General features: G+C 31.0%; 1 protein-coding gene across 1 annotated transcript; it reads right to left on the bottom strand.

Annotated features, from left to right (window-relative positions):
- Positions 1–7712: 7712 nt before the first annotated feature.
- Positions 7713–12335, bottom strand: LOC145045152 (uncharacterized). The gene is made up of 6 exons (XM_078993493.1): positions 11999–12335; positions 10992–11086; positions 10014–10060; positions 9547–9662; positions 9199–9292; positions 7713–9078 (listed from the first exon to the last, which is right to left on the bottom strand). The coding sequence occupies exons 2-6, from the start codon at positions 11071–11073 to the stop codon at positions 8563–8565; spliced, it is 855 nt and encodes a 284-aa protein (XP_078849619.1). The 5' UTR covers positions 11074–11086; positions 11999–12335; the 3' UTR covers positions 7713–8562.
- Positions 12336–13831: the final 1496 nt, after the last annotated feature.

The following is a 13831-nucleotide window of genomic DNA, read 5'->3' as shown; positions in this document are numbered from 1 at the left end:
GCTTGTGTAATCGGCCTATAACTTGGTTATAGAAATCGCAAAGACACCCCGACCATCAAAAGACAATACTAAACAGTTAGGTATCATTTATCATACTAGTGCATACAAGAGATGTGCGAATGTTTTTCAAAATGATTGCATAGATTTGAGGTTTGTAAAATAATGGTCTTTATATGTTTTATAATTCTAGTTTAAAAAACATATGATATCATGATTATTACATGCATATAATAAACCATCATATCATTTTTAAAAAAAAAAAATCATTTTTAAAGGCTCTATATAAAAAATTAGTTTTTATATAATTAGACGCAATTCAATTTTGATAACCGGTATTAAGTTTGAATGCATTTGAACCTTTTATATCTTTAATAAAACCTTATTTTATTACTTATACTAGGCGAATGCCCGCGCGTTACGCAGAAACACCTATATAATTGAAGTCTTTACCAATATATGTTTTTTTAAATATAACAATAACGTTGTTGTTAAATTTGATATAATAATATGTATATACTAAATTGATATAATATATTGATTATATGATAATATATACATTTATTATAACTTCATAATTTCAATCGTTTGAATGACTTCTACCCGCGAGTTACAAATGAATAAAATTAAATATAATATATGATTTGATGTTATTTATAGTTGTTTTTATTGTTAATTAATTTTTTAAAATTATTTGCTTAATGTTTTAATTTCTATCATTATAATTATTTAAAACATCAAACATTGTTTTTTTTATTTTAAAACTAACAATATAATCATTTATTTAGAGTAGTTTTTAACTATTGTTATTCTGAGTTATTTTAAGCTTCTTATTTGGAAACTTTTAATGATTATAAAAATATATTTAAGAAATATTTTAGTTAAATTGAGATTACAATTTAGTTTTTGCTTTTATCACTATAATTTATCACTTTTAACTATTTACAAAATATTATTTAGTTTTTTAAATGGAACTAAAATTTATATTTGAGTTGACATTGTAATGCGCAGAAACACCTATATAGTTGAAGTCTTTACAAATGAATATATATATATATATATATATATATATATATATATATATATATATATATATATATATATATATAACACTAACATTGTTGTTAAATTTAATATAATAATTCATATATTAATGTGATATAATATATTGATTATTCTGAATTATATGATAATATATACATTTATTATAACGTCATAATCTCAATCGTTTGAATGACTTCTACTCGCGAGTTATACATCAATAAAATTAAATATTATATATGGTTTAATATTATTTATAGTTGTTGTTATTGTTAACTAATTTTTTAAAATTTATTTGGTTAATGTTTTAATTTCTATCATTATAATTATTTAAAATATCAAACATTATTTTTTGATTTTAAAGGTAACAATATAATCATTTATATAGAGTTATTTTTAACTATTATTATTATAAGTTATTTTAAGCTACTTATTTGAAATTTTTTAATGATTATAAAAATATATTTAGGAAATATTTTAGTTAAATTGATATTACAATTTAGTTTTTGCATTTATCACTATAATATATCACTTTTAACTATTTACAAAATATTATTTGGTTTTTTTAGTAGAACTGAAATTTATATTTAAGTTAACATTGTAATGTTATATTTAAATTAACAATTTAAGTATTTTGTCCAAACTGTTCAAAAGTTGTAGCTTTAAACTGATAATGGTTTACATGCAACAACATTTTAAATCTAATAAATTGAGTATAATATGTTAAAATTTAAAGACATAACTTTATAAATATAAGTAAAGATATTATTTTAAAATTGAAATTTAGTCAATTTATGATTATACTTTAGGTTTGATATTTGTTTAAGCTTATTAATCAATTTACAATCATTATTAGAAAGACACTACAATTTATCACTTTTAACTATTTACAAAATAATCTTTGGGTTGCTTAAGTTAAATAAAATTTATATTTAAGTTGAGCCTATAATGTTATATTTTAATTAGTAATTTAAGTATTTTATACAAATTGTTCAAAAATTATATCTCTAAAATGATAATGGTTTACATCCAGCATTATGTTAAAAATAATAAATTTAGTATAATATGTTAAAAGTTAAAAAACATAATTTTATAAGTAGAAGTAAAAATATTATTTTAATATTGAAATTTAGTTTATATATGATTACACTTTAGATTTGATATTTATTTAACCTAATTACCAAATTGTAATTATTATTATTAAGAAATTGAAAAGTCATGGGAGTTTCAAATAAATGTGGTGAAAGAAAAAAAAATGGGGGTTTCAAATGCATGAGATTCAAGAAAAAATGTTAGCTTTATAAGTATGTATGATATTTGGAGTTTGTATAAGTTATAAAAATCACCATTTTAAAACTTATAATGGAGTATTTCAAAATTTGCCGTTATTAATGATTTTATAAAAACAAGTTTTATTTTTAAAATAATAATTTGTTAATGTTATGTCCAATTTTGAAAACCCAAACTCTATGTGATGTTTATTTTGTACAAAATTATTTTAGCATGTGCAAAACTAAGTTATCAACCACACATAATAACCGCATAAAATAACAACACAAACATGCATAAAAAGATATGTGGATAAACATAACCAACTAATGATATTTTTGTGAGCCAACACAAAAATGTCAAGTCCATTCCTAAAGGGACATTTAAGGGGACCAAAAATCTTCTTGTAATGTTGTTGAAGAAACACCTATTGCTTGCAAAAGATTGGAAAAAACTTCTTGAAGGCTAAAATTCAGCAACTGTCGCTAAAAACCAATAGCCCTTGGTAAACAACATTAGTGACACTTTTTAGAAAAAGTCACTGAAAATCCTACACACATTTTAGACTCGAAAATTGCTCTTTTGTACTAAAAAAAATGGTTACAACTTCATTTATTACTACATTTTGTACAAATAAATTATTTCTAAAACTAATATATTACTTTACAAAAATAACCAAGAAAACTAATCTATTGAATTTATTACATACCATATGAATAAATAAATTATTACAACAATTTTTTATAACAAAAACAACAAACACAACAATCATAATGGTCATCGGCTAGTTTATGCATATCATATACATCAACATACACATAAAACAACCTTTGTTTTTCTAAGATAACTTTAAATGACAAAAGGTGCATGAAACTTTTGTCATATAAAATAACAAATATAAAGTTGTCATAGAAAATATGTATGAACTTATTTTTATAGAAAAACAAGTTATCCATATTCTCCAAAAACTAAGATTTCCAAAAATCAAAAAAACTAACCAAACTTGCAAGGTGGCTCTGATACCAATTGTTAGATTTTAGTTCAAAAATAGTTTCATAAACTTGAAAAATATGGCAACAGAAGACTTTAATTTTTGAAATAACATAAACATTTTATACCCACCAAGAATCTTCTTGCAAGTTATAGAAAGATTTAAACACCAACCAAAGAAGAGATGAAGAAATAACAACCTTTGTAGTTCTTTGGTTCCTCTTGGGAGGCTTGGAAGTTGATGAAAAATGTGGAACCTTTGAGACATCAATAATGACTCAACTTGATGTAGATGCTAGTCCAAAACTCTTAAACCCTTAAGCTTTAAGTTCATAACCAATATAAACTTAAAGAGGGCATGTAAAAGCAAGTTATCTCCAAGTCATCAAAGCAAAACTAGAGAGAACGTGAGAAGGAGAACAAGTTTCGGCCTTTTCATCAATGAAGGAATGAGCAACATTTCAAGAATGCAAGCCTATTATTTATATGCATAAAGTGAAAGTATTAACCATTAGGTCTTAACACTTTAAGCACATATGTCTCCATGTCATAAACATGTCTCCCATGCTTGATTTCTTTTGAATAAACTAATGGAAAAAGTCATAACTTTCTTCCTTTTCATCAATTTCCGAAAATTGTATATAAAAGAAAAAAGTTGATTTAAATTTTATAAACACAAGGTTTATAAAATATAAATTTTGTCTTTTGAGTAAAAGACAAAAGGGTTTCAACTAGTCCAAAAAGTTGTTGATGACTTATTAATTCATACCATATGAAATAATATATTGTTACTTACTAATGAAAATTATTATTTCCATGAAATAAATAATTTCCAATTTAATTATAAGAGTTTTATTGAACATTTATTAAAATCAATTTCTAATAAATAATCAACTGTATCAACTTGTTGTTAGTGTGACCCATTAGTATCATATGTTAATTAACAATATCACTTTAATATGATTCTTAAGCATACCAGGTCTTTCAATATGATCCATGGAGAAGTCGAATTGATGCATGATATCATCAAAAAAGTAGTTGTTGGCAGCCTCAGACCTGCCTTGAAGATCGGAATACAGACTTCGACCTTACCCTCCGGTAGACGAGAGATGATCGCCCCTTTCCTGGGATATAGCAACCTATGTTCAGGCAATAAGTCGAACTGATTTTGTAGGGCCTCGAACTCACTTGGGGTTGGCTCGATTCCAGTTAGTTGTGTCACCATTTTTCTCTTAGAGCAAGAGCACAGAGGAAGGGAGGGTAAGCAAAGAAAAGACAGAAGCAATTGAAGAATGGGAGGTGTAAATAGTAAAACCTTCCTTGATAAGGGAAGTTTTAAATGCAAAACGGGAATATGAACAATTACCATGATGAAACCATCTGCGCAGACGACTCCATCACATCAACGAACGTCAAGGCCACACGTGTCTTGATCTAAGCTAGAACAACTCGGAAACGCCAGGCCAACACTAACGTCTACTAGCCTAGGGGACTTGTTAATGTATCACATTAAGAATACGTTAAAGATAACAAAACTGTTATCTTTAGGACGACCTAACTAATGGTCGTGAATCCGTCCTAGCGCTAGACCCTCACCTTCGCCCTCGTGTTAGGACCCTCATGATTTGCGCCCTCACACCCAGGTCCATTTGTTGCGACAATCTACGGTCTATAATAAGACTAAATATAGTTGTCCATCTTCCATAGTGACACGTTTAGTGCCCAGGGTGTTATCCTATGTTTATTTTGTACCAATAATACATGACCACTAGTGGTGCAAGATCCACTAATGGGACTCCTCCACGTCCTTTCGGCCAGACGGGACAAAGAATATTGTTGGGATCATGTGTAGTGAATTGAAAAATAGGTATAAAAAGACCTTTCTTCTCTAGAATAAGGGATTGCCTTCTCTCTATCCAAAATGCTGATCGCCTTATTCTCAAACATAAACTCAGTAGACCATCGGAACTTCGTCCCGGGACCACCTCCTGGAGGTCGACTAACATTATCTTTTCATTGCTATGATTACAGGACTATATAGCCGGAATCATCAAGTAACGATGCCAAGTCCAAAGCTCTTATCACAACAATGGTTCTTTTGTGCGTTTTTGGTTCTTGGAAATCTCTCTCTCTCTCTCTCTCTCTCTCTCTCTCTCTCTCTCTCTCTCTCTCTCTCTCTCTCTCTCTCTCTCTCTCTCTCTCTCTCTCTCTCTCTCTCTCTCTCTCTCTCTCTCTCTCTCTCTCTCTCTCTCTCTCTCTCTCTCTCTCTCTCTCTCTCTCTCTCTCATATTCTCATGCAAATATTACAATTCATATTGTTTATCCATCCTTACTATTTTTCATTGGAAAACATATTTGCAGATGAAGTTTTCTGAGTTAAAATAAACACATAAGAGATTCAATCGTAATTTACAGGTTCATCTTCGTCGGTGTGTATTTAAGAAGATGGTTTGTCAAGAACTCTAAACACACGAGCAATTATCAGGTTTTCTTCTATTCGTCTTGTTCTGAGGTGTGTGACTAAGAGTTAGGGTTTATCAATAACTCTTGATTAGAAAACAGAAAGACGATATGTGAGGGTTTGACCGAAGAAAGAGATATGACGCAGCCATGGCTATTCTTTTTCATCAGGAAGAAAACAATGGACATCAGGAATGTCTTGTTCCATAGGTTTTCTGCACAACACTCTATTTATTCACGGAGGTTGAAGTCGTTGCAACCTTCATCTGACCCTTTGATACAACCGCTACCGGCTACTTCTGATCTTCTTTTGTATCTAGTTTGCAATCATTCAGTTGACTGTTAACATTCTGTCAAGATGAAGTTGCCAAATCCTTCTTCCTTGTGTCGGAAAGGGTTGGATTTCCAGAGTATCGTTCTTCTCCAGTTATTCGAGTTCTTTGACAAGTAAAACTCAACAAGAATCGAAAGTATGTCATTAATCTCTTTCTTAGTGCCAGTCAATGACACGAGTCCATCTTCATGGATGGTAATTTCAGAATGTCGAACAAGATCTCCAACAAAATCCATCAATGGATTCTAGGAAATAAATTTTTGATTTTTGATTTTGATATATAAGTCGTGAATTCATGTAACCCAAGAACATTTGGTTTGTAATTAGTTGTCACGGTTTGAAGACCAGTTAGGTTGGAAAGCAAAGGCAGATGTACTCTATTCCATCTTTGTTTACTTCAAGTAATCAGACATCACCTAAACCCATATCAACGAGGGAAGCCTAGATGAAGAAAAACATTGAGATGGTTTTTCGATGATCCATCATGGTGCTTCCCCATGGTTGCTTTTCCGGTGACAGAAGCTTTGAAGAGATAAAGTATGTAGTATGTGTTCTACAAAAGAAATGCATGTTTATATGTGTGTATGTTTTCGTATAATAGAGAGAGGTGGGGGTGGGATAGGTATGTGGGCCATTTTAATATTTAATAATAATAATAGCTTAAAAAATGAAAAAATATATATAAAATAAATATATTAACGATATAATACTCTTTTTATTTTGGACAGCTACTAAAACCACAAACAAACTTGCTAAAAATGACCATCAATCTAAAACTTTAGTGTTTTGGACCATCAAATCTTTTTTTGAAAGAACTTTTTTAAAGTACTTTTATATTTTTTATTTTATCAGTTGAACATGTAAATTTATTGTATTTGTTCTTAAGATTAGATGGAAATCAAATAAACTATTTAAAAACCTATTTGAAGTTGCCTTCACATGGTTTAATGTAATCCCCATGGTTTAGTTGTATTTGACAAACTAAGATAGTAAACAAGACACATTCCAGTAGAAAAGAAACTCAAAATTGTGAAACAACACATAGTTTGAAAAAATGCAAAAAAATAAATAAATAAATAAAAAGAGTAATTAAGCTAGCAAGCAAGTCTAATTGGCTTTTGTGATGTAAAACAGAGATAGAGAACAATGTCTTCTACTGCTGGTTATCCCCGGCTATATATATTCTGAAAATGAAGTTGTAAAGAGCATCTGATGCACGACTCAACTCTAGGCTTCAAATGAATAGTTGGGAGATGCATCAAAAATATGCTTTGATATACAATTATACATTTAAAATAAAGCATACAAAACAACATATGAATTTTGAGCTGATTTCTTGAAGCAACATAACATAAAACTGTTTCAAATATGTTTCAATGTGATAGTCCACGGCAGCAACAAACCTGACAATGCCACTGACTACACAATAGGCAACAAAATGAAAGCTGAGCTTCTAAACCTATTTAAAAAAGATAGACAAAATCAAACACAACCTCGAACAATAGAATTCTACCTTCAGCCGTTTAAACAAGATACAATAATTATCATAACCAAGATTGATAGCTAGCTACACATTAGTCTCATTATAAACCAGAAATAATTTCTTAATAAAAGACTCCTTATATAAGAAGCAATATGACTAAACATTTGTTGAATTTGAACCAACAAATACAAATGTTAAACAAGGTAGACCTTGTTGGCATTAAGAAAATCAAATGGAACTACAAATTGATACTTGACATAAAGCCAAGAGACATTGATACTATCATAATTGACTCCTCTGGGTTTCAATACGTTTGGCAGGTGCTACCCAAACAAGACTATCCATGTACTCCACGACTTTACCTGCTTCAAATTCTGGATATGAAAAATCATTCTTCAAAATTTGAGCCTCTTCTGTAACTGGATCATACAAAACAAGACGAGAATACTGATCTTGAATAAGAAACTTGTTGGCTGATGTGAATCCAAACGGATACGTATCACCAATAAACTGTGAAAAGACATGGCGTTTGACCCATCCATACTCCTCCATCACCCACACCACACATCCAACATCTTTATAACATGACATCACACAAAGCTTCCCCCCCAAAGCTCCTAAAAGAACCATTATGCGGTCATGATATAGTGTAGAATCTGGAAAAGGTATTTCACGGAATGTCTCTGAACCCAAATCAAATGCTACTATCGTTTTTATATCTTCCTCCTCATTCGTACAACCAAGCCAATGAAGATACCCATCATGTCCATCCGCACAAACGACTTCGTTCTCGTCGATCCATGTGATGTGTGATGGAAACCTTTCGGTGATTAACTTCCAGGAACCCTTTTTCATGCTATAAATCTCAACATCCATCCACCATTTAACGTGGAATCCTTTGGCAAAAGCTGTAAGCTTCACAACTTTGTAATCATCAGTTTTTGGATCAAACCCGAACCGGAATAAGACTTTGATCCAACCACTACCATCAGAGGGTACAGAATATGACGGAAGAGAGAGAAGGGTTCCAAATCTGCATAACTGAATCATTATCATAAGAAGAGCATATTAAGCCATTCACAGAATCAATAACTCTGATGCTTGTATGTGGAGATTCAGGGTTAGGTGGAAGTTTGATGAAACTAATGAGTTGGGGATTGGGGTTGACCGAGAGTTTGAAGCCATAATAATGGTCATCAGAGAAGTGAAAGAGAGTTTTATCTTGGTTATAGATGGAATGATTGAGTTGGGTTCTTACAAAGGAGGATTTAGATAATAGGGAATTCCAAGATTTAGAGATGGATCTCATTTGAGCAAGCTGTTTGGCCAATAAGCGAATGAATATATTTACCAAAAGCTCGTTTGGGAGGTTCTCAATAGTTGTTGATTGTCGTGGTGAACCCATCATTGTTGCATTTTTGTAAATAAACTTTGAGTCTTGTCTCAATGCTATTGGGCCAGTGCCCATGGTGCTACCTTTGTTGGCATCAGCAGGTGAAGCAATCTGTTTCTCAAAAACCTCATAATATAAGTACCACATATTGCACTTGAAAATGTAATCATGGATTGATGCTCAAAAGGAACAACAAAACCACCAAAAGAGGTGCATCAAAATATCACTCACTCTTGAAATTTTAGAAGCAGCAAGGAAGTTATCAGAAGGTGACTCCTCGATGGTTCTTGAATGCAACAATGCTATCAAGTACAGGGTTTCAGACCTGTAGTAGCAGTATATGTATATATACCACATCAGTAGTGACAAAATAATATATATTCCAAATAACGAATCACGTTAAATCTTGTCTAGATCAAATGATCTTTTGATTTTGGAAATTTTTTTACAATTTCAAAATAAGACGCAATGTCCACACCGTATTTTACCGCAAAATCAAGTTTTAGTATGTATATGTCATTTGAAAAGAAATTGCAGTTCAAATGTGAACTATAGGACTGTACTAAAAAAAAGACTGACCTAGTAAAGGTTCTCTGTTTCAAGATTTGTTCAATCTCTGATATCCCAATGGTAGCAGAAATGTTAGCATAATTCCTACCTTGATTAGTGCTAAGTTCTGATCCTCCAGTTGAATTCTGCAGTCAGGAAATAATTAAGACAAGTAAACATTATTATTATTATTATTTGATCCTCTAAGGTACCAAACTTAGAGCTAGTGAAGTGTGGTCTACTGGTAACCTTTTCTTTGAACTTGTCTTCGAAGAAATTAAAGACCTTTTTTATAATGTCTGGATATTATTATTGATTGCGTAGAGAAGAGAAATAGTACGCCCAAGAATAAAGCAAAATTTAAAAATGCTATTACCATAATTATTGACATCATTATATATACCACATTCTAATATCTGAAGCACACAAACAAAATGATTCAAGACAACACACAAAGCACACACCCTAATCACCTATGTTTGTAATCAACAACTTACATTTTTCCCTGCCTCCTGAGAAATATTCTGGGGTTCTTCATCGATCTCTGGTCACGTAAGAGCTTTTGTAAGAAACATGTACATCATAAGCTGAGATTCAAATGAAGTAATACAAAGGCTATGTATCATAAATATCTTAAGTTCCAGCCAGACAAATACAAGCTTTTGTAACAAGATTGACACATTGCCGCTTATCGCTTATTACAAGAAAAATAATGCTTTAAAGATGCAGATCTATGAAAGACAAATGGATATATACTTAAGTTCATAACCTAGTCTGAAGACAATGATCCAGATGCAATAGTTAGTGTAGTCTGTGTAATGGTTTGACCAATAACAACTATGATTATGTTTCAGCTATCACCTTATAAAAGTGTCATATACCATTGTACTTATCTTTACTCTAATATCAAATTATCTCATCAGGAAACAGTATATACTATCCTAACTAATGATTAGCACAACTCAAAATTTTAAAAATCCTAATTCGCACATGAACGTAGCTTTCTGCAGCCAAATTTTATCATGATACAAATTAAATGAGTTAAATTGACTGGTTGGTTATATGCAAGTAGCTTTCTGCAGCCATATTAAAGAAAACTTTAAGCACTAGTAGAAACATGCAGCAATAGTATTCAACCATTAGAAAATAAAAACTTCTAAAGATAAGATAAGACCTACTAAATAATAAGAGATACGCATAATTTAATGACCAGTTAACACCTGCGCTATCAACCAAGACGAAACTAAAACCTACTTCCATTATGATGTGGCAAAATGAATGCCTTTCTACAGCTAATCAACTGAAAAAGAATGCAACAATCATACAATGAAACAAAGAAAAAGCTAATGCAAAGCCACACAAGTTATGATAGCCATGAAAATATCTGAATGCAACCAAATAGGCCTTAATTAAGTAAGCTCAAATGGGCAAGAATTAACCAAAAAATGATGTAAGTGAGAGCAAAAGTGCAAAACCTGGCTCGAAAGGCCTCTTACAGAGTTTTTTCCCAACACCATCGCTTTTGTAGGGAGCCCTTCCATCACCTGTTGTCGCCATAGGGAAGCTGAAGCTGTAGAAGAGAGGAAATGTGTATACAAAAAGTGAAAGATGGAGAGTAAATCAAGGATATTCATTTAATGCAGTTAATTTTCAAATTATCATAGAAGGCGCAAGTAATAATATGATTTGTAAGCATCTTGACAACATCTCCATATAATACAGTCACAGCAAACATCTTTTTAATAATAAATAAACCCCATCCCCTATTATAACCACCATTCAAAGCCGCAGCACACCAAAATACCATACTATAAACCCAACTTAACCACCTCATTAATATTTTTTAATCCGTATTTGTGTTAATGGTTGAATCTTCCCTTTAACTTAATATTCTACTATGTTATATGTTTTCTTTGCATAAAATAATTGTAGTATATTATTTTAACATTATATAGACATGTTTAATGATTACACTATAAAATTCTACAAAAAAAATATAAAGTTAGATATTTGGTAATGCTATAAGCTTACTGTCAGCAACATGTTATAACAACCACATAAAAATTTGTTATAAGTCAGAAAGATTAGTTAGTATAGATTGTCTGTATGCACTAATAACAGATCAAATCTCATGATGTCACTCCTACCATCACCGTTAATAGCTCAATAGAATATCATTTGCAAAACATGGCTAGTGTGGTTTCTGTGTTTCTATATTTTTATTTCATTCAGGCATTTTAACGAACACCTAGAAAGCGTCAAACCAACTGAATAAATTTATTGTTTTTTTTTTTTCTATAAAAGCAGATCACGAGACCATGTAGAGAAATTAACTGTGTCCTAAAATAAATAATAACTTAAAACTTTTGACTTTCATTTTTAGACGTCTTGATAACTTGTTCTGAAATTTGCTTTGTTAGCGCGTCTTTCAACAGGTCGGCATATGCAAATAGAAGTAAGTGTAGCCAGTTGTCATACTTACAAATATTATTTTACCAGATTGACAGAGCACCTCGATGAGAACCGATGCTTCTGAACAGATTTGAGGATGGCAGATCGATGGGAACAATGGAGGAGAGTAGATCACTAGATTGATAAGAGCAAAAAACTAGGAGAGACGTAGAATACGTGATGGTTATCGTAAAAGGTGTTTACGCCTAAGGAGAATACCCGAAAAAAATTCCATAACGCCTGGTTCCCGAATTTTAGGAAAAAAAAAAAAAAAAAAAAAAAACAAAAACTAAAAAACTAGGACTATAGAAGGTTCAAAATCAAAAACTTTCAGTGATTTTGATAAAAAAAAAAACTTAAAAAGACCATTATGCCATTTTATTTTATTTTTTGTATTTTTTATAATTATCCTAATACTAATTATTTAAAAAAAAATTATCCTCTTACCCCCACCCACCCCGCCCCACTATTCTCCCTCTCCCTCCCCCTCTCTCTCTCTCTCAAAATGTCAAAAAAAAAAAAAAAAACCCGATTATCTTCTTCTTCCCCTTCTTAATTAGAAACTGCTCATACAAGAAGCAAATTCATATGGGAGATTGTGTTTTCTCCATTTTTCTGTCCGGTCCCCGTAGCCCTTCATCAGGAAACCTCCTTATCCCTTCATCTTCTCCATTTTTTCTGTAGCTCTGCTCCTTCATTGACTGTCAAATCTACAGAACTGATGAGTATTTTTGGTTTCAGGTGGGTTTCTGACGGTGTTATTTCCAACAGAGAGAGAGAGAGAGAACGATGGGGGTGGCTGGGTAAGGGATAATTCTTTTCTTTTCTTTTTATTTGTAAAGTAAATAGTATTAGGATAATTATAAAAAATATAAAAATAAAAATAAAAGGGTATAACCGTCTTTTCAAGTTTTTTTGGACAAAAATCACCGAAAGTTTTTGATTTTGGACCTTCCATGTAAGTTGAGAATTTTTTCAACCATATTCAAAGTTTTTCGCAAACCATAAGGACAAATTTTGCAGTTTTGTCAAAAAAAAAGAAAAAAAGAAAAAGAGAGAGAGAGAGAGAGAGAGAGAGAGAGAGAGAGAGAGAGAGAGAGAGAGAAAAGAAACTAGGAGAGAAAATGAGTGAAAGGAAAAGGAAATAAAATTTGTCGTTCCGGAGTCGGAGAGAAGTGAAAGGAAAGTTAAACACTTTGTTTTTTCTCTCCAAATCCTTCCAAATCGGAATGAAAGTTAGGAAGAAAATTGATCATTCTATTTTCTTCCACTTCCTTCCGTTAACAAAACTCGGAAACACTAATTTTTTTTACTTTCCTCTTACTTCCATCAATTTCCTTTCTTTTCTTTTATTAGTTGAACTCGAGAATGGAGTGTAAAAGATGGGTGGAAACAAAAAGTTGTAATATATATATATATATATATATATATATATATATATATATATATATATATATATATATATATATATATATATATACTTATACTACTTTATAATACATACATAAGAGGAAGATAAAAAATTTTAAAACCAAGTCTTAAAAACAAGGAGGTGAAATTTTGATCTTTAGATGCAATTTAAGCAATTTGAATGGTTGAGATAGCCATCCATATGAAAGAAAATTAACCAATCAAAATCTAATGTTTAAAAAACAATCATACTTTTTTATTATATAAACTAATGCCCTGTCAATTATTCTTATTAATCTCTCTAGAAACTATTATCTCCTTTCCTTTACACTTCTATCTCTACCATCCAACTCAAATAACCGACTACAATCTCTCCGTCTCTGAAAAATCATATCAGTTCGACCACTTTCTCTAGAAAACACCGCTCACACCAACATTCAACAATCTCTCCATC

Source organism: Lactuca saligna, chromosome 5, assembly GCF_052625555.1.
Source record: "Lactuca saligna cultivar CGN05327 chromosome 5, ASM5262555v1, whole genome shotgun sequence".
Taxonomy (NCBI): Eukaryota; Viridiplantae; Streptophyta; class Magnoliopsida; order Asterales; family Asteraceae; genus Lactuca; species Lactuca saligna.
Note: the sequence above shows the minus strand (reverse complement) of the source record. Positions and strands in the feature narration are given on the sequence as shown.

Coding starts and splice junctions, on each gene's coding strand:
- LOC145045152 (XM_078993493.1), bottom strand. CDS start 11,073: ATGGCGACAACAGGTGATGGAAGGGCTCCCTACAAAAGCGATGGTGTT. Junction 9,663..10,013: donor CTCAGGAGGCAGGGAAAAAT/GTAAGTTGTTGA, acceptor TCCTGACTGCAG/AATTCAACTGGAGGATCAGA. Junction 9,293..9,546: donor AAACAGAGAACCTTTACTAG/GTCAGTCTTTTT, acceptor CTGCTACTACAG/GTCTGAAACCCTGTACTTGA.